At 29.0% G+C, this 19315-nt stretch overlaps 2 protein-coding genes across 2 annotated transcripts; both read left to right on the plus strand.

Moving 5' to 3' along the window:
- The first annotated feature begins 3032 nt into the window (after window positions 1-3032).
- On the plus strand, window positions 3033-7966 carry LOC132800304 (ubiquitin-conjugating enzyme E2 variant 1B-like). The gene is made up of 5 exons (XM_060813683.1): window positions 3033-3285; window positions 5778-5917; window positions 6663-6788; window positions 6867-6993; window positions 7619-7966. The coding sequence occupies exons 1-5, from the start codon at window positions 3258-3260 to the stop codon at window positions 7675-7677; spliced, it is 480 nt and encodes a 159-aa protein (XP_060669666.1). The 5' UTR covers window positions 3033-3257; the 3' UTR covers window positions 7678-7966.
- Window positions 7967-15819: 7853 nt separating this feature from the next.
- On the plus strand, window positions 15820-19315 carry LOC132800236 (probable peroxygenase 4). Its single transcript, XM_060813494.1, has 7 exons — window positions 15820-16195; window positions 16317-16427; window positions 16556-16641; window positions 17808-17902; window positions 18474-18599; window positions 18716-18862; window positions 19067-19315. Exons 1-7 carry the CDS (start codon window positions 16168-16170, stop codon window positions 19074-19076), a joined length of 603 nt encoding a protein of 200 aa, XP_060669477.1. The 5' UTR covers window positions 15820-16167; the 3' UTR covers window positions 19077-19315.

Here is a 19315-nt window from a genome sequence, read left to right on the forward strand (position 1 = left end):
TTAATACTATGAAAAACAACAATCACTAATACTGCGGTTCTCATGCGGACCGTACTCACCATAGAATTTCTATATATATATATATATGTATGTATTTATGTAGTTACAAATTTGAAATATCATGAACTTTGTTCGCTCAAAATAATTGCAGGCAAGTGCTGGTACCGCCATGGTTGAATGCCATGAACAACACAAGTTTTTTCAGCAATTGTATTATTCATCCGGATATGAAGAAAAACGAGTTAAATTACTTTTGCATCGACTGTCATCAATCTTTCTGTTCAAATTGTCTTCAGATTCATAACATGTGCCATAAACACATTAAGGTATGTAGATTTAAAGTTTTATTTATTTATTTTAATTATAAATCCTTCACGTTTTTAATATACTAGATGATGAGATCATTTTCTACTAATATATTTTGTTTTTATTTATTTTAAGATTCGAAGATATATTTACAGCGACGTGATAAATCGAAAAGATTTATGCAAATTATTCAATTGTTCAGGCATTCAGGTTTGTATTTAATTTTTTAAATATATCTATTCCCATAACAATTCCAATTAATTTCAAAGAAATTGGACATTTTTGGTCAAAGGGGTTCAATTGCCTAGTAGTACATGGAATTCATCATATAAAGAGGTGCAGACATGATAGTTTCAAAACAGAATTCTTTTTTGTGTTACATGTACAGAACACAATAGAATTGTTTTAATTAATAATTTTGTTGGTTAAAATAAACCAAATTTAATTGGAACCAATAGAAAATTATAACTCATATGCATGTAAACATGCTTAATTATTACTTAGATTTGACCAGGTTTTTGATTTAGAAATTGTAATGACAGACGTATCATCTAAACAAAGAGAAGGTGGTATACTTGAAGCAAAGACGACGCCAACCAGAAGAAAAACAACTAAATAATTCGAAAGAATATAAATGGTGCATCATTTGCAATAGGATTTTGCAACCCAATTCACGCTATTGCAGTGTTGCATGCAAGGTCAGCATGTTGACATATATCTTAGTTACATTAATTGATTTAGCTAAAAGAATCGATTTTGTATATTTTAATTTTATAAATCATTATCCACTAGTTAATTAATTTCTAATTAATATACGGTTTTCTTTAATTATTTTCTTAATTATGTTTTATTGGGTAAATTAATTATCTTTATTTTGATAGTTAACAGGTATTAGCTATATATAATGAAGAATCCGTCCAAAAGGAAGAATACCCAACACTACCAATTCCAAAAATGAAGAAATTAAAGAGAAAAGGAGTCCCTTTGAGAGCTCCAATGTTCTAAGTTACATTACTGAGTATAATTTATGTCATGTTCATTCACATTTGTAATTACTTCAAATTGTCGGCATTTATTTTATTTTAATTTTATATATATATTTTATCGTGTATTTTTGCAATATATGGAATATATATATATATATTATACCACTAGTGTTGCTTCAGTACCATCTCTCTTTTTTTTTTTTCTTTTTTTTTGTCCTTAATAATGTTTAATATTCTTTTATTTAACGTATCAGTTCATAATTGTTTTGTACTAAGAAAAATAAAAACGAGAAAATGCTAAATTAATAATACTTATTTTTATTTTGTTTATTTTCAACAATTTTTTCCTCAAATAAAATAATATATATTTGGATGCCAAAGAAAAAAAAATTTAAAAAAATATAAATGTCTTACAGCTTGATTAAAGCAACCAATACTGCAATGTCTTGTCTGGTTACACTGCTAGGTATCAAACTCGGAAATTCGGGAAAAAAAAAAAAAAAAAAAAGATGGAAACTGGAACGGAATAAAGCAAATATTAATCGAGGCCGAACACTTGACCCAATAAAGGTTACAGTGAATATATATATATATATATTAAATTTATAAATTTGTGAAAAAGAAATAAAGGTTTAGAAAAGTAGATTCTGTCCGTGGATGTGGCACCAAAATGTTGCAAATAAAACATAATACTAGTTAAAGCACTTCCATTATATTGGCAACTTTTTTGCTTTTTATTGAAAATTTTGCATTTTGAATTTAGGATGACTCATGCCATTTACCATAAAAATAAAAATAAATTTTTTTTTGCAAGAAATAAAAATATAACTTTAAGTACCAGCTATCTAATATAGACATAATGACTTTCAAAAAATATTACTTTTGGAATCAATAATCTTTTAAATATAAATTTAAGATACTTACTTTACCCTTTCAATTTTATTTATCAATTATTTCTGATATATACATGTAGTTTTTCTTTCTATTTTTTTTTTTTTTGGTCCTTTAGTAAAATCTTAACCATCTATTTAAGTTATGCATGTTATGCATGATTGAAACCCAAAAAAGAAAAAAAAAATCTATTAAATATTGAATACAATTTCCTTCGTAAAGAATATTGAATAAAATAAGCAAATCCATTATTAAATAAAATAATAATAATAATAATAAACAAAGAAAAAATCTCAGGTAAAAATAAAAAGAGATAGTTAATGCAATTACATGCATCACGTGATTCTAACTAATTAGATATTACAAGGCAATTTCTTATTTTTGAAAATTAATTTAAATTTAAATTTCATCTTTATTTTTTGTAGTTGCTTTAATTATATAACTTATTATAATAATAAAAACATTTGGTTATTTAACCACTCGAATCTCACATTACTTTTTAAAATATTTTGATTAATAATATCTTATGAAAGATAAACAAATGAATTAAATAACTAATAAAATTGCAAAAGAACTATATTAATATGTGATGAATATTTTAATTATTTAAGATGAATATTTTAATTACAAAAGAAATCTAAAATTCAACTTTAGATGTATGATTAAAAAGACAACAATAATTTAAAATAATAAAATTAGTTGAAATTTTATTTTATTTTATTTTATTGAGGAAGTGTAGTGTGACGTGGCATAGAAAACGATGATTGGGGGAAAAGACAAGGTAAAGAAAAAGGGAACGAGACGCGGGTATAGGATAAGGAAATAGTAGAAGGAGGCAGGGAATAAAATACTCGTCACCTCCTCTCCTCCTCCTTCGGGTTCTTCGTTCTCTCTCTCTTTCTCTTGCCCTTTTTATCCTCCATGTTGGACCTTTAAGTTTGTGATTTGGACTAACAAAGTCTCCTCTCTCTCTCTAACATCTGTTTCTCTCTCTCTCTCTCTCTCTTTCTCTTTCTTTCTCTCTCTAGGACGAACAAACCCTAGCTTCGTCAAGTCTGGAAATTCGACGTCGAGATGGGCTCTGAGGGATCCAGGGTTGTCGGTGAGCTTCGGAAAAAAAGAAAAAAAAACCTAGCTTTCTTTGGATTCTGATTTTTATCTGCTCGAATTCTTCGATTCGCCGCATTTATTTCCAATTTGATCGCAATTATTGTCTGTTTTGTTTTGGATCATGTGGAATTGTCGGTTTCCCCGTACTTTTTAGGTTTCGTGACTTTGACTGTTGTTTTTTTGTTTTTAATTTTTTTAATTTTATTATTTATTAGTATTATTTTTTTTTTGGGTGTTATGAGGTATTTAGCTTCAAGAAATTTCTCTCAGTTTGATTCGTGGTCGGTTAATTTTTTTGTGGGTTCTGCAAGTTCTGGCTTGATCCTCTTTTTTTTTTTTTTTTTGGCCAGTTTTGAGCTGTTGTGTGATTGTTTTGCACTTTGTATATCATCAGGTGTGAGTTGTGCTTGAAATTATTGCTATGATGTTTGTTGATCAAGTCGTGCTTACCCGGATAATAATGCGTGATGAATTGCTCTTCATATTGGAAATGATTTCTTGCTGCATAGCATTGCATCTTCTTGAGCTTTAAACTGCTAATGGAAATGATAATTTTGGACCGTTTCATGGTTTTGCTAGTGGAATGGAAGTACATAGGAGGATCTATAATCTTAAGTGCAAGTAATATGGAGAATTGGTGACAATGCAATCATTTCGTATGTTTGAAGATCTAAATGCTTTCTATTTATTGTTCAGGATGATACACAGTTCTTGTTAATTATTACTTGTTGAATTTGGTATAATGTTTGCTTGTTCACAATTTTCCCCACTTAAATTGGATATTGCTTAGTTAGAGATTGTCTTAAAAAATCGTGGCTATTTTGGTGTTAATGTTTACTACGCTTTAGACATGTTGGGGCTGATGTAGTTAACATATTGTTGGTGTGGTTTATGTCTACTTATATTGATTAACTTTATCATTTTTGTTAGTAATTTTCTCTAGATGTGGAAAAGTAATTCTCACAGTTCAAAATTCTCACAGTTCAAAACATCTTTCTGCCAATTTTATATTTCATCACGTGAACAGCGAGCTGTGAAAGTTGTTTGATTCTTTTGCCTTGTTTGTCTTAATTGATATTACTAAAGCTTTTCCCAGTTATATTTCTATGTCTTAGCAGGTTTCTTTTGATTTTATTTGTTATTTGAAGTAATTTTTTTTTTTTGGTAGGTTTTTTATGATTTTTATCCGACCTATGATGATGTTCTCCTCTGTTTCAATAACTTATTCATTGCATTAGATGAACTATTATGAGTTTGTGTGTGCACCTATGGATGCAAGGAACTATGTAAGAATATGGTAATGAGTCACATTAATGAGGAAGTGAGTAAATGATTTTGTTGTCTTCTCAATGAACTTCAAAGGTTTGGATATTTGGATGACGTGCTGCCACATTACCGAAAGTGACTGTTGAAAGAGAATACAATATTGACTTTTTGTAACATTGGTGCTAAGAATTTAATAGCATGTTTTCATTCTGTTTCCTTATGTTATGGGTTGCTGTGTCCTCTAGAATCTGGGTACTCATATTACCTAAATATTTAGTTAAATGACCTTAACCTCTATTTACTGCATTTTGAGTTGGTAGCAGATTTTTAGGAAAGATTTATCTGTATAAATATTACTCTGCTGACTTGCGTATATTAGTTTTCAAACATAAGAAAATAAAATATCAGTCTGTCTAGAAGAGATTATAATTTTTTCTTTTATTATGTTTGTTTATTATGACTAGTGTGCTAGGGTAGTGAGTGTTCTGGTAGATTTATCGGTCTTGGTCCCTTGAGTTCATTTGTAGGTCTGTTTAAATTTGTATTTTTGTTTTAATTTTGAGAATTGAAAATAATTAGAAAGTACTTGTTCTAGGTACGCTGTGGATTAAAATAATTCAGAGCATATTCTATTTTAAGGTTTTCGTTTCTAAAGAGGATTATGGTTTTGAGGTGATAATTTGTGTTTGGTGTTAATTCTCTTTTTGTACACTTTATTAGAGTAAATGGTTCAAATAATCAACCTTGTATTAATTATTTTAACAACTTGGCTACTCGCCCAAATCTAATGACCTATAGGGTGAGCTCATGGCATAATAGTAAGGTGTACTTCTTAATGTTCAGGTGGATGATGTGGTAACCTACCATGTCTTATTGTAAAGTGCCTTCTAAGGATTATGATTAGCGGGGTAACAAATGCCTTTTGGATGATTATGGAAAGTTTTACTAATGGAGTATTGTGATCCTCTCATTGTTAGCATGATGATGGTGCAAGTGTTTTTTTTTTTTTTTTTTTCCTTAACCTTGTACTATCTAACCTACCCAAATCAGAATGGAACTTAAACATCAAGAATCCTTTTGAGTAGCTTTTTTTTTTTTTTTTTGGGTTACTGGAAATCTAGTTTGTCAGCTATTTCAGGGTTCATTATCTTAAAGCATGATATTTGGTGGAATTTACGCATGCAAAGTTATAACTTTTCCATCTGATTTTATTTGCAGTTCCTAGGAATTTCCGTCTGCTGGAAGAGCTTGAGAGAGGTGAAAAAGGAATTGGGGATGGAACTGTCAGTTATGGAATGGATGATGCTGATGATATATACATGCAGTCATGGACAGGGACTATTATTGGGCCCCCTAATGTACGTTTGATGAACTTCTTTTTCCCCCCTTTCTTTGAAGGAAAGGGGAATGCTAACCATATTGTATTTGTCTTGCCTCATATTTAAAGTTTATTCCATTATGTTATGGGTCAGGTCCAGAATTAACATGTTTCTAGTACTTTAATTGTTTTTAACGGGTTAATTTTAATAATTCTAACAGTTGTTTAGGGCTTTTAGTTTCTTGTTCATACCTGGGTTTTAGTTTCTTGTTCATACCTGGTGTTCTAGGGTGATACCCTTTTTCTCTGAACTAATTACTTTGTTCATAAAAAATGTCTGCTGGTACCTCTTTACAGGCAATATAATGAAACAGTTTGGTGTACTATATATGGAGCAGAAGCAATCTAAAGATGAAAATGGATGTCACATAGATGCTAATGTAATAACTGAGAAGGTATTATGTGGTACAATGCAGAGTCACGAATACTGGAGATGGGGGAGATAGGGATACTGAAAATTACCTAAGTTGTCTGTAATTTATAATTGATGAATCATGATGCATGTTGTTGACATGTCTACCAATTTACTAGGAATTATTTAAGCAAGCTTTTCAACTCTAGTGGAGATTCTTAGTGACTGTTTTATGCTGAAAAGTGAAATAAAATTTATTCTTTTTGTCTAAGATTTTTATATGATATTTCACCGGCACACATTGTTACTGTAGTTTTTAGCTTCATTACTTGTGTACGAAAATTGATGTGTTCTTAATTATGCTTTTTGCTAGACTGTGCATGAAGGACGAATCTACCAGTTGAAACTGTTCTGTGGAAAAGATTACCCTGATAATCCCCCGAGTGTTAGGTTCCAAACACGGATAAACATGACCTGTGTCAATCAGGAAACTGGGGTGGTAAGTGATATCTGATTCAAAGCGTTGGTTGCCATTTTATGTTTTAAAATAAGCTTATTAATATGGATGCATCACCAGGTTGAACCAAGCCTTTTCCCCATGCTTTCAAATTGGCAAAGAGAGCACACAATGGAAGACATATTGACACAATTGAAGAAAGACATGATGTCACCACAAAACCGCAAGCTAGCTCAGCCACCTGAAGGTTTTTTCAATTCTCTTCTGTGTCTTGTTGCATCTTTTCTATTTTTATGGAGAATATGCTTCTATTTTCAAGCATCAAGCACACATGAAAACCTTTATAAAATCAGTAGTTGCATGTTACAGTAACATCTCCATAACCATGGACAATTCCTTGGTCCCAAGTCCTTTCCCTGAACTCCAAGAAATGGAAATAGAAGGATGAGGATTCGAGTAAAATGTAGGATGGGTTGTTTGCCAAAGAGAACAAAATTGTTTTAAATTGGGTAAATTTTGTAGACAAGGCAGTCTCGTGAGACTTGTAATGCTTTTCAAGTCAACTCCTCAAGAAAATAATGTTTTCCAGTCGGAGCATGGCAATTATGAAATACACCCCTGAGAATGCTTATGGTTAGGGACGTATACGTGTTCGTGAGAACACCAAATTAACCTGTGGCCTTATCCTCTTTTGACTGGAATTATATGATGAGAAGCCATCTCCATCTACTTGTAGGTTTGTGGAATTAGCTTAATATAGTCTTATGTGTTGTTGAATCTTTTGATTTATGTTTGGGATATGAAGTTGTTGGGTAGTAAGAGAGCTTGACAAATCCATTGATTGATTGATTTATTTTTATGTGAATTTTCAGGCAATGAAGAGGGAAGGGTGGATCAGAAAGGTCTAGTGGTGAAATGTTGCATCCTCTAAAGTGAGAGTTGAGACTCGATCGATTATGATACTGTATATAAGTATATACATTGGAGGAACCAGTCCATGAGAAAAAAATATATGGTGCCAATGCCTTTAAAAAAAAAAAAAAATGTAATTAAGGACAAGTTCCATTTGAACCTTAAGATTTTTGAATTTTGAGATGTTCTCTCTCCTATTTCTTTCTGATCCTGGAATGTCAAAATGTATTTTATGACTGCTTGTGTCGGGACAACCATGATTTGGCACATTGGGACCTTTTACTAAATGTTATTGTTTTGACTTGTTACCCACTCTCTCTCTCTCTCGATACCCATTTCGATCGTGCTTCTACTGGTTTATGCTCTTAAATTTGTAACGTGTTTGTGCAAGATTGTATTGCCTTCAAAGTTCTTATTAAGATGAAAAATTTTGCAGCAGCCATCTAAATTATACCGTTGGATCTCAAATAGGTAAATATTATATATTTATACATATATATATACACACACACAAAAAGAATTTTCCACCCACACAAAAATTAGAAAGATTTTTCCGCCATCCTTGTTATGAATTCACAATCTCCAAGCATCATCGGGATGGATGGATTACCAATTAAGCTGAATTGAATGACATATATATAAAAAGAAAGTAAAAAAAGTAGTCGAAAAAAAGAAGACCTTAAATTTATATACACAAACAGAAACTTAGTAATAAAAATAGTCCAAAAAAATTAGCAAAATAAAGGCCCAACTTGAGTTTCTTAAGTAAGTTACTAGAGATTGGTCCACATTGTCCCCTTTTTTTTCTTTTTCTTTTTTTGTTAAATTATTATATTATTTTTGTCCCGAGAAGGTCCTCGTTGTTACTTAGCTACTTTGTTTTTTTTTTGGAATAAATTGCTACTTACCTACTTGAAAGGTATAATAATGGTAACTTGAAAAAAAAAAAAAAAATAAAAAATTAAAAGAACAAGTGTTGTACGAAAGTGTTACATCATAATTTTTTTTTTTCTTTTTATAGATATTTATTATTTAATGATATATTATTTGGCAGCGGATGGTTTTAGTTTTCTATGTTTTAACCACCTACTCAGTCTATTCTTTAGACAGCCAAGGCTATTTGTTAATGGTTGTTTGTGCCATCTTTTTAGAAACAGGTTGGTGTAATTTTGTTTATTCAAACACATCAAAGAAATCAATAATGCGTATTATTTCAATATCAAAACCAAAAAAAAATGTGCATTGCTTTTATTATGAAATTGGGTCTTTGACTTGATTGTTTTGGGAAATTTGGTTTGCTAGAAAATTTGTTGAGAATTTGGATTCCCTCGAAAGATGTATTTTATATATTTTTAACTATAAATGAATGGGTTAATAACACTTACCAACAATTTTTTTTTTTTTTTAATTATTTCGAAAGTTGTTACCTTACCGACTTGAAAAAAGTTTATCTTTCTTTCTCTTCCTCTACCAACCCTTAACCTTCGTTCTCGATGATGTGGACCAATCAAACAACCATCAAGACCAAAGAAGGGAGGCTGCCTACTTGAAAAGTTTAAAAAATTATTAACTTGAAGAAAAAATTAATAATAAAAAAAAAGACTTTGCATCCACATGGTTGGGATTCCTAGTCTCGGATGAAACAGATTCTTTATAGCCTGCAGAAATTTTCAAACTTTAATTTTGATTCCTTATTAATGGTCTCCAACTGTCTACTATGACGTTTGATTTGGAATTTACCATTTTAATAATAATAATTTTTGGTTACTTTCCAACGATGCCACGCTGTTGCTTAAACCAAAGATAAATAAAATAATAATGGAGAATGCAAATCTTATAGATCACTGCCTATTTTAAATTATTATTATTATATATGTTGGACACTTTTAGAATTCCCTAAGATAATTTTAAAACGTTTTTATTTTTTTAGTGATGAAATACGGAATTTTTGTATTGAAAACAGCGGAATATTTAAGGGTCATCTTAGTTTTTTATTATATATATATTTTTTATTTGCATTACATACGCATATTTTTTTTGGTGAATACATTACGTATCTAGATGTATATATCACTCTTATACATCTTTTTCATTCATTTGCAAAATTATTTTTTTAAAACAAAGGAGTTTTAAAATTTTATATAAGTGCAACATTTATAAAATAAAGCATAAATAAATCAAATAAGACCAATTGTACAATGCATTATGCACAATTAAATTTTGAGATGGAATTATGTCAGAACTATGAGATCAAAACTAGGGATATATTTTATCAAAAAAAAAAAAAAACTAACGACACATATATATATATATATATACATTTTTTAATCAACACTAATGGTATGCTATTTTCGCAATATCAAATAAACACGTAGTATAAGTCCTTATGCTACAACTCATAAGGCTATACAATTTGGCTCTGGTCTTCTTAAGAAATAATAAAAAAATAATTATATAATTTTTTTTATATACTGATTGTTAGATTTTTGGACCAAAAAATCAAAATATAAATGATTTGGGCTTTAAAAGGTTTTTGGGATTTGGTTTTGTTTCTCTACCTTTTTGGAAAAAATAATATTTTTGAATAAAATAAAAGAAATATTTTCAAACGTGGGAAGTTGAGAGTTTTAAGAAAAAGAGTTTTGGTGTGTTGAGAGTTAGTGTGGCACACGTTTTTTTCCAACGTTCTAGCAGTTTTTTCACAAAATATAGAGAAAAAAAGATTTTTCAGTTGAACGGGAAAAACCAGAGAGAAAATAATGACAGTGGTAAAGTGAAGGTACATAGATAGTTCGAAGAGAAAAGTTTCGGGGTGCTAAATCTGAAAGTTTTTGCAGCCGTTGTATCCTGGGAGACGTTCGCTACAAAAACTCCTGCACCGGTGGGCGTAAAACGTTTTAAGAACACTGTGGTACCATACAGGCTTCGATCAACCTTTTAGAAAGCAGATCAATTCAAGAACCTACAGGTTCTAAAATGTTTTAATTATTATTCTTTATTTAATTTTATTTTATTTAGTTTGTATTAAATTATTCACATGTATTTATATATATTCATGGTAATTTTTTCCAATACTAATAACTTATAATATTTAATCTCTTATACATTAATTGAAAAAAAAAAATCTCTTATACATACAGATATATTAGGTCATTTCAATATCTCAAATATTTCTATCAATAAAAAGCTTGGTATATAAAATATGGATCTAATGATTAATTAAATTCTGGCAGCTATTTGAGCATTTTCGTATGGGTTAAAATTTAAAATAAATCCAAGCAAAGTCATGGTTGGGTCTTCCTGTGTTTTGGGTTGTCCACACATGTGGGAACTAAGTTGGCTCCAAAATCGTTGCTTTAAAATAAAAAGCGACGAAGCTTCCCAAACAAGTAACGAACAAAATGATTACAAGGCGAGTTTGGATGGCGTCGTTTTGGACCACTAAGATTATTTTATTCAATATACCGTATTATTATTTTAATAGTTAAACTATGATTAAGACCACCCACTTTGCAAATTTAATTATTTTTTCTGATAAATAACTAGTTTAATTAATTGGAACCGCACATGTTCACATCTAATTAACCAATTTACTATTTATCTTGCTCAAAAAGTAATAAAAAAATTGCTAATTTTTCAACTATAATGTGGTGGAACCCTCTATCATCAAAAATTGACGTTATATTTATCTCCAATCTTATCTGTCTCTTTACTTTTTAGTTTCTTTTAAGCTCCTTCTAGTCGTTGCCAAGTAATTTACTTTACTAATGCCATTTATTATATTTGTTAACTTTTTCAGAAAGTAAATTAATTAAAACAGCTTTGTATTTTCTCTCTCCCCATATATTGTTTGTACAAAAATAAAATATTGTTTATTATATTACAAAAATAATACTTTATTTATAGAAGTTTAAAAGAACATGAGCTCAAATGTAATGATTTTTAAATTCTTAATTCAACAATCATAACTAAATGATTAGATTGTCAAATATGATTTTTCATTGCTGTCATGGTAAGAATGTATTCATGTACCAATGGTTATCTCGATGTGTGTACATATATATATATATATATATGAGGAGGCTCCGTACAAAATTTTTTGATAAAGCTTTTTAATAAATAATTCAAAATTTTAATTTATATGATCTAATGGTATACATTTGTCTTTTTTTAAAATCCTTATATCTTTTACTTAAATAATTTAATGTTTTAAAATATTATTTTTTCTATTTTATTGAATATTTATCTTTCATAATTAAACTCCAATATAAGATTTTTAATTCAATACTTCTAATGAGTAAAACTATTGGGGGAAAAAAAAAACAAAGAAGGATAGAATCCATTACAGAAAAAAATTGTGAAAGAGAACAAACAATACAATCCAATAATTTTCTTTCATTTCCTTAATTTTTACCATTATTTAAAATACCATTTATTTATAAACTCAAAATTTGAATATATATGAAAAAGCTAAAAAATCTATTAGTTCTTCAAAATCTTTTCTGCAAAACAACTCAAGGAAAAGAAAAATCTGTTTCACTTTGATATAAATGCTAAATGGGTTAACTGCAAACTTAAATTTTTAACAGCAAAACCTAATTTTATAAACCCTAAACTCCGAGCAATTTTTTTTTTCAAATTTTTAAGCTTTTTTTATGCATTGATGGATTTCTACCAATTAGAATTAGAAATAGATTAGTTAGGTTTTTAGGAGATAAAAATACGGTTAGGGCTTAATTAGAAAAGAGGAATATTTAATTAAGAAAGAGAAATATCATTTTTTAAAAATAAATTATTTAAAGACAGGATAAAATTTAAAAGGAGTTTGGATGTGGATATAAAGAATTTAAGAGTTTTAAAAAGGCATATATATATATATATATATGTACACCATATTAATTAAAGATTTAGATTATTTTTTAAAAAAGTGTGTATATATATTTTCACCTCAAACAGGAGATTTAAATTTAGAAACAATGTTTGAAAATTGACTTCGTCTCTACAACAATTCAACAAAAGTGTAATTAATTTTCAAATGTTATGACATAAATGTTTTGTTCAAATAAAAAATAAATGTACATGTATAAGATCTTAAGGGCAGCTAATTGTTGTTTTTTTTTCTTTTTCGTCAATCTGTATTCTGTGATATAATGTTCATATGTATTACAATGTAATGAATTTAACATAATTGCTGTTGTCCTTAGCAGAAAAATAAAATATAATAATTCATATTATTACTACTACATGTTAAAATAAAAATTATATTTTTGTAAACAATTAGACATCAATGAAAGGGACAATGTTACATATATTGAAGCCGTTGACACAAATGTATTAAGAAAAAACTGAAAAGAACCAAATCCAAATCAATTTTCGTATAAAAAAATCCAACTCGTCACATGGTTTTTTTTACAATAAATTTGATTTAATAGTAAAAAAGAGCAGGGGGGAAAAAAAAATATATATATATATATATATATATATACACAACACAACACATCTACGACAAAGGAAGCTTCATTAATATGGCGGTGGGTATGCAGGGCATCCAAGAAAACGAAAAAGGAAAAAGAAGGAAAAGTGTCACACACGATGAAAACAGCATGTTTCATGCTTTTGGCGCGTGGCGTGCGTGTGGAACACATCGAAATAGGGGTTTTAGGATTTGACGAAAAAAGCATAGAAGTTGCCAAACCCCCCAAAACGGTGTCCCGACGAAAGAAAATAGTTGCAAATTTGTTTGTGCTTGCAAACAAGGGAAATCCTTATTCTTATTCTTCCTTTAAAGCAAACGAATTACAAAATTATTGCTTACCAAATATTATTGTCTTCAACAATAAAGAAGATTAATTTTAATGGTTGAGTATTTTTATTTATATTAATAAAAATATTGATTTGAATCACATAAAATGTAAAAAGATTTTGAATAGTTTATAATTAAATAATTTGATTAAAAAAAATTATTGCTTTCATAGCAATTACACATTGGCCATATTGAATTATATATATTAATTTTTTAATTAAAAAATCCAATGTAGAAATATAAATTTTTTTGAATATACATTTAAATTGTTAAATAACACATGAATCTTATTAAGTAAATCATCAATGCCAACGAATGACATTTTCAATGTTTAAGTATTTTATTTTTTTATTCATTTATTAATTTAGAAGTTCATTTATTCAAATTATATCAATATACGACATTATTTCATAAATATTTTTGTTGAACAATTTGGCACTGCAACATTATTGAAAGAATTAAAGGTAATATTATAGTAATAAAACGTGTATCAACATATTTACTAGCATGATGATATTGTAGCATGTCATTCCTTTATTGATACGTCTTTGATGGAATGAAGTGTAATTAATATAAGTCAATACAGCAATCACACTTCAACATCTAATAAAAACTTTGGTATATTTCTCATTACCTCCATCATCATTCATGACTTAATCCCACTCAATCATTAGTCAACTCCCCCGCGTTAATCTTTCCTATTTTGGTGAATCTGATAAGATTTTGTTTCAAGAGCAACTTTTTTTTAGCAGCGATTCACACTGATTTGTCAAACATTATGATGTTACTAGCATCACTATTCCCTGTTTCTTTGTTAGTTAGAAAGATTTTTTCAATTATTCAACAAATATTTTTATAATGATTCTTGTTACGTGATTTATTTGTTAATTACCTTATAGAAACATGATGTTTTATGTTGACGAAAACCCAAAATAAAAAAAGAATCACAATTATTGTGTAAAATAGAAAAACAAGAGCATGTCTACAAAGAAAGTTCTAGGTTATGAGATAACTAGTATCATTTCGTAATCAATGACATAATTATTTTGCTATTAGTATGAAACAAATTTAATGTTTAACATGTTAATATATATTTAAACGGCATAACTCACATTTATTGAAGGTTTTAACTACATAGTTTAACTCACATTATTTTTTGTTAAAAAAAAATTTGTTTCTAATTTCTACTACCAAGAGAGAGAGAGAGAGAGAGAGAGAGAGAGAGAGAGAGAGAGAGAGAGAGAGAGAGAGAGAGAGAGAGAGAGAGAGAGAGAGAGAAAGAGAGAGAGACTACATTCCTATTCCTTCGCACTCTATCACAGCCGTAAAAGGCGTTCAAAAAACAGAAAGAAATAAAAGATCTAAAAGATTCTCTAAAATACTGAGGCTTTGTTTGGCCGTGTAAATACTATCTCTAAAAAACTATGTTTTTAAAAACAAAAAACAGTTTCTCTCTTCATTATTGCAAGAAATGCGTTTTCTTCAATTTTTCTTCCTTTTTTGTTTTGTTTTGCCTTTTTTTTTTTTTTTTTGAGTTGATTAAAAAGTAACTTCAGCTATTCCTCAAATGCACAAAGATAAAAAACAAAAAATAAAAAATAAAAAAGCCCCAACTATTATGCGAAAAATACAAGATCTTATCTTGCCGTGCAACTCAAAAGCTGTTTTTCCTGTTTTTCAAAAATATATGACGACCTTGGGAAACTTTCCAAGGTTTTTATTTGTTTATTTATTTATTTTATTTCTTTCTTTTTCTCCGTGTTTTTTTTTTTTTTGGGGAAAAAATCTGTTTTTATTTTATTTTCTTTCTAATTTCTACTAAAAAAAAGAAAACTACATTCCTATTCCTTTGCATTCAAGCACAGCCGTAAAGGGCGTTCAAACGAAAGAAAGAAAGAAATAAAAAAAAGATCTGAGATTGTCTAAAATACTTAGGCTTTGTTAGTCCGTGTAAATAGTATTTCTAAAAAACATGTTTTTTAAAAACAAAAAACAGTTTCTCTCATAGTTATTGCAACAAATGCGTTTTTTTTTTTGTTTTTTGAGTTGGGTAAAAAAGTAACTTCCCTTAACCCCATTCCTCAAATGCAAAAAGATTAAAAAAAAAAAAAAACGTTAAAAGAAAAAAAATATAATGCAAAAAATACAAGATCTTTTCTTGCCGTGCAACTCAAAAACTGTTTTTTTTTTTCAGGTTTTCCCAAACAAGTACGACGACGTTGCGAGTTTCTTAGGCAACAGAATATTTTCTTTGCACTTCACAAAACACAAATAAAGAGTGAAGTTTTTTTTTTGGTAATAAAATAAAGAGCGAAGTTGCTTCCAAGCATCAAGTCCCTAAGAATCAGTTTTAGCCAAAAAAAAACAAAAGCAAAAAAAAGGTCCCTAAGGATTAGATGCCGCTTTTGCTTTGCCCACCCATCGACACAAAACCCATTCACATACATTTCAACCTTCGTTTGGGTCCCACACCTACACCCAAAAACCAGGTCCAAAAATAAAAAATTACTACTTGCTAAACGCATATATTTTGATATAGTAAAATATTATTTACCTTTTTGGGGCATCTTATAAATTAGCATCAAATCCTGTAAAATCCTCTAAAATTAGTTGGTTGTTCATTTTAGTTCTTCCTCTTCGTTATATTTTGGTTCTTCTCTCTTTTGGCTTTCTCTTTCCCTTCTTTTCTCCACTGTAATTCAAATAATGTCTTCGGCAAACATTATTCAAGAGGGTACATACATATATACATATGGAAGTTGGTTTTTTTTGTTTAGTTTAGTTTTTTTATTTTTTACTTTTATAACAGCTTCTGATATTTGTTTGCTTAATTTTGTTTTTGTTTTTGTACGCAGAACATGATGAGAAATCATTGACACCCAGAGATGAGAATGTTCTGAAAAAGCATGTTCAATTCTTTGATCGGAACAATGACGGCTTCATTTATCCTTGGGAGACTTACCAAGGTTTTTTTATTTTATTTTATTTTATTTCTTTCTTTTACTCTCTGTTTGTCTTGGGAAGAAAAAACTGTTTTTTGTTTTGGAGATTTGAAAATTAATTTTCATGGTGTTTCTTTGTTTTATGAAAACAGGTTTTCGAGCGATTGGATGTGGTATTGCTTTGTCTGCTTTCTCTGCTTTATTCATTAACATGGGCCTCAGTGGGAAAACTCGTCCTGTATGTACTTTTTATTTTTTTATTTCACAAATTTCACTGTAGATTAATATATTATATATTTTTTTAAATGAGATCTCTGATCTTTTTGAGAATTAGAAGAGTAAATAATATTGGGTTTTGTCTCTTTTTTGTACTTATATACATTTTCTTTTTATTATTATTTTTTTATTACTCAAAAATAACAATTTCCATATCACTTGGAAGTCAGAAAATGAGTCAAACCTGACATCTAAATAAATAAGATTATCAGCTTTGTTGTACAAAGTGAAAATGGAAAATAAGTGGTTTTATTGATAGGATATTAGTATCCATTCTAGACTGAGTCAAAGCATGAATAAGCTAAAAAACTCAGAGATAGTCTTGTAATTCAACACGTAAAGATAGCACGGAAAATTGGTGTTCCATTTCGTAAGAAGAGCTTAGTTTTAGGATAATATCTGCTTTGGCAGATAGGGGTGAGTGACAGGGTAGGCTAAATCTACCTCTTGTTGATGTTCATGGATGTTGACATAAGGGGGATACCAATAATAAAATTCTCAAATTTTCAATTTTTTTCTAGGAAAAACTAAATTGCTGAAAGTAATTTTATTTTGTTTTGAGGGTATTTTCAATATATAAAAATCTTAAAATGCATTTGGTGGGTGGTTTTAAAAAAATATATGTATAATTATATATACATATTAATTTGAGAATATGAAAACAGAGAATTATCTCTACCATTTCAGCCAAACTAGTCCCAATTTGTCTGTGTACTTGATTTAAAAAAAAAAATAATATAAAAATAATTGTGTTTTTTTAATTATTATTTTTTTTTGGCAATAGATGGCCAAACATCATGAACTTTTTTATTTATTATTTTTAATTTTTAAGTGGGCATTTTGTCAGTTGGGTTGTTTGCTGAGACTTTTGTTAATATTTCTTTTATGAATATTGTATCTTTATTTTAAGAAAAAAGAATATTATAGTAAAGTAAAAAAGTATTGCAAATTTAGTATTAATTCCAAAACTAGAAAATCTATATAGAAATGAAAAGAATTTTAGGATGCCAATTGCAAGTTCTAATATTGCAGGTCATCAATTATTTTGTGGCTTATTGTTGCTGCTACCCCATTCTGTTGCTAGTAATGTTATAACTAATACTTTATTTCCTCTCTGTTTGGATCCAGGGAAAATTTCCATCTTTGCTCTTCCCCATTGAAATCCAACACATCACTAAAGCCAAACATGGAAGCGACTCTGGCGTGTATGACCATGATGGAAGGTACTGATTATGTACAAAAATAATATTGCACTCAGATTTAGATTTCATATTTTTTTTTTTTTTTATTGGATGAATAAATTTCATTATTGATTTGCTTGAGGCAGAATGTGATAGCTAAACCCTCTTATACAATCTAAAACTACTTCAATAAATTATTTGCCCTTTTTAATACTAGTTCTATATATGATTATAATTTCTTCCTCTAAGCGCTGGGAACTTTTGATCAGGCTTCAATTTGTGTTTTATCTGGCTTAAATGGTTAATCTCTAAACAAGCTTGTTGGATATGAGGCTAGGAAGAATAAATAAATGTAAAATTCTTATCTGCAGGAAGGATAAACCAATGTAAAATTATGATTTTAGAATTAGTCACTCAGTTTAATAAAATTTAATCATCAAATGACAACGGAAAATAAATAAATAAAACTTATATTTTTCCAACAGCTAAATATGTTCCATTAGTTAGCAATCAAAATTTGATATTTATTGTATATATTTTTCTGTTCTCCAAACATCTATTTCTTTTAGAGGTATTGTTGGTTTAATTTCTTTGTTCCATAAACAAATTTCAGGTTTGTTCCCTTAAAATTCGAAGAGATATTTAAGAAATATGCACGTACAACTCCTGATGCATTGACATCGGACGAACTATCAAAGATGATAAAGGAAAACAGGGAATCCAAAGATTATAAAGGCTGGTGGGTGGTTTCTTCCCGTTTGATTTAATAATATGAACTTGAATATTTATAGTAAAGACAAAATTTAAGGATTCATAAAATTGTGATTACATATTTTTCTATGACGGACAATGCAGGATCGGAGCATATGTAGAATGGAAGATCCTATATTATCTTTGCAAGGACAGGCGTGGTTTATTGAGAAAAGAAACAGTACGAGGTGTTTATGATGGAACCTTGTTCGAACATATGGAACGGGAAACATTAGCAGCTAAGAAGAATAAGTAATTTTCCATCTATCCAAACAAGATTGGAGCTTGCTTTGTTTTTTTGTTGGCTTTTAAGTTTCCTTTCGTGTTGATTTTTTCGGGGCTTATATTTGTTATTTCATCCTAATCTTTTAAGTAGATGAATTTGTATTTAACAGAGAAGATTAATAAGCTATGGTTTTTTATTTTGGCTTCTTTTGGTTTTTTTTGGTGATGCAGTTTCCTGTAAAGAATGGCATATTGATGGTTGGTGCTGGTTTGGCCTACTAACACTGCATTTTAGTGATGTTGATTTTGGAATTGTAATTTCATTGCGTGTCTTCTTTAAAGTTCTACAATAACCTTAAATCCTCCCTTCATGAGATATTGTAATTATAAAATCATTCAGATAACTAATCTGTGTATATGGGAGAATCATTGTATGTTCATATGCTATTAATAAAAGTATTAGTGATTGTTAGAGTAGTC

Source organism: Ziziphus jujuba, chromosome 12 (assembly GCF_031755915.1).
Source record: "Ziziphus jujuba cultivar Dongzao chromosome 12, ASM3175591v1".
Classification (NCBI taxonomy): Eukaryota; Viridiplantae; Streptophyta; class Magnoliopsida; order Rosales; family Rhamnaceae; genus Ziziphus; species Ziziphus jujuba.

Bases quoted from the DNA above. Each gene is read 5' to 3' on its own strand.
- LOC132800304 (XM_060813683.1), top strand. From the start codon at position 3,258: ATGGGCTCTGAGGGATCCAGGGTTGTCG. The intron at 5,918-6,662 runs GTACGTTTGATG...GCTTTTTGCTAG, and splicing joins CTATTATTGGGCCCCCTAAT to ACTGTGCATGAAGGACGAAT. The intron at 6,789-6,866 runs GTAAGTGATATC...ATGCATCACCAG, and splicing joins TCAATCAGGAAACTGGGGTG to GTTGAACCAAGCCTTTTCCC.
- LOC132800236 (XM_060813494.1), top strand. From the start codon at position 16,168: ATGTCTTCGGCAAACATTATTCAAGAGG. The intron at 16,196-16,316 runs GTACATACATAT...TTTTGTACGCAG, and splicing joins GGCAAACATTATTCAAGAGG to AACATGATGAGAAATCATTG. The intron at 16,642-17,807 runs GTATGTACTTTT...GTTTGGATCCAG, and splicing joins TCAGTGGGAAAACTCGTCCT to GGAAAATTTCCATCTTTGCT.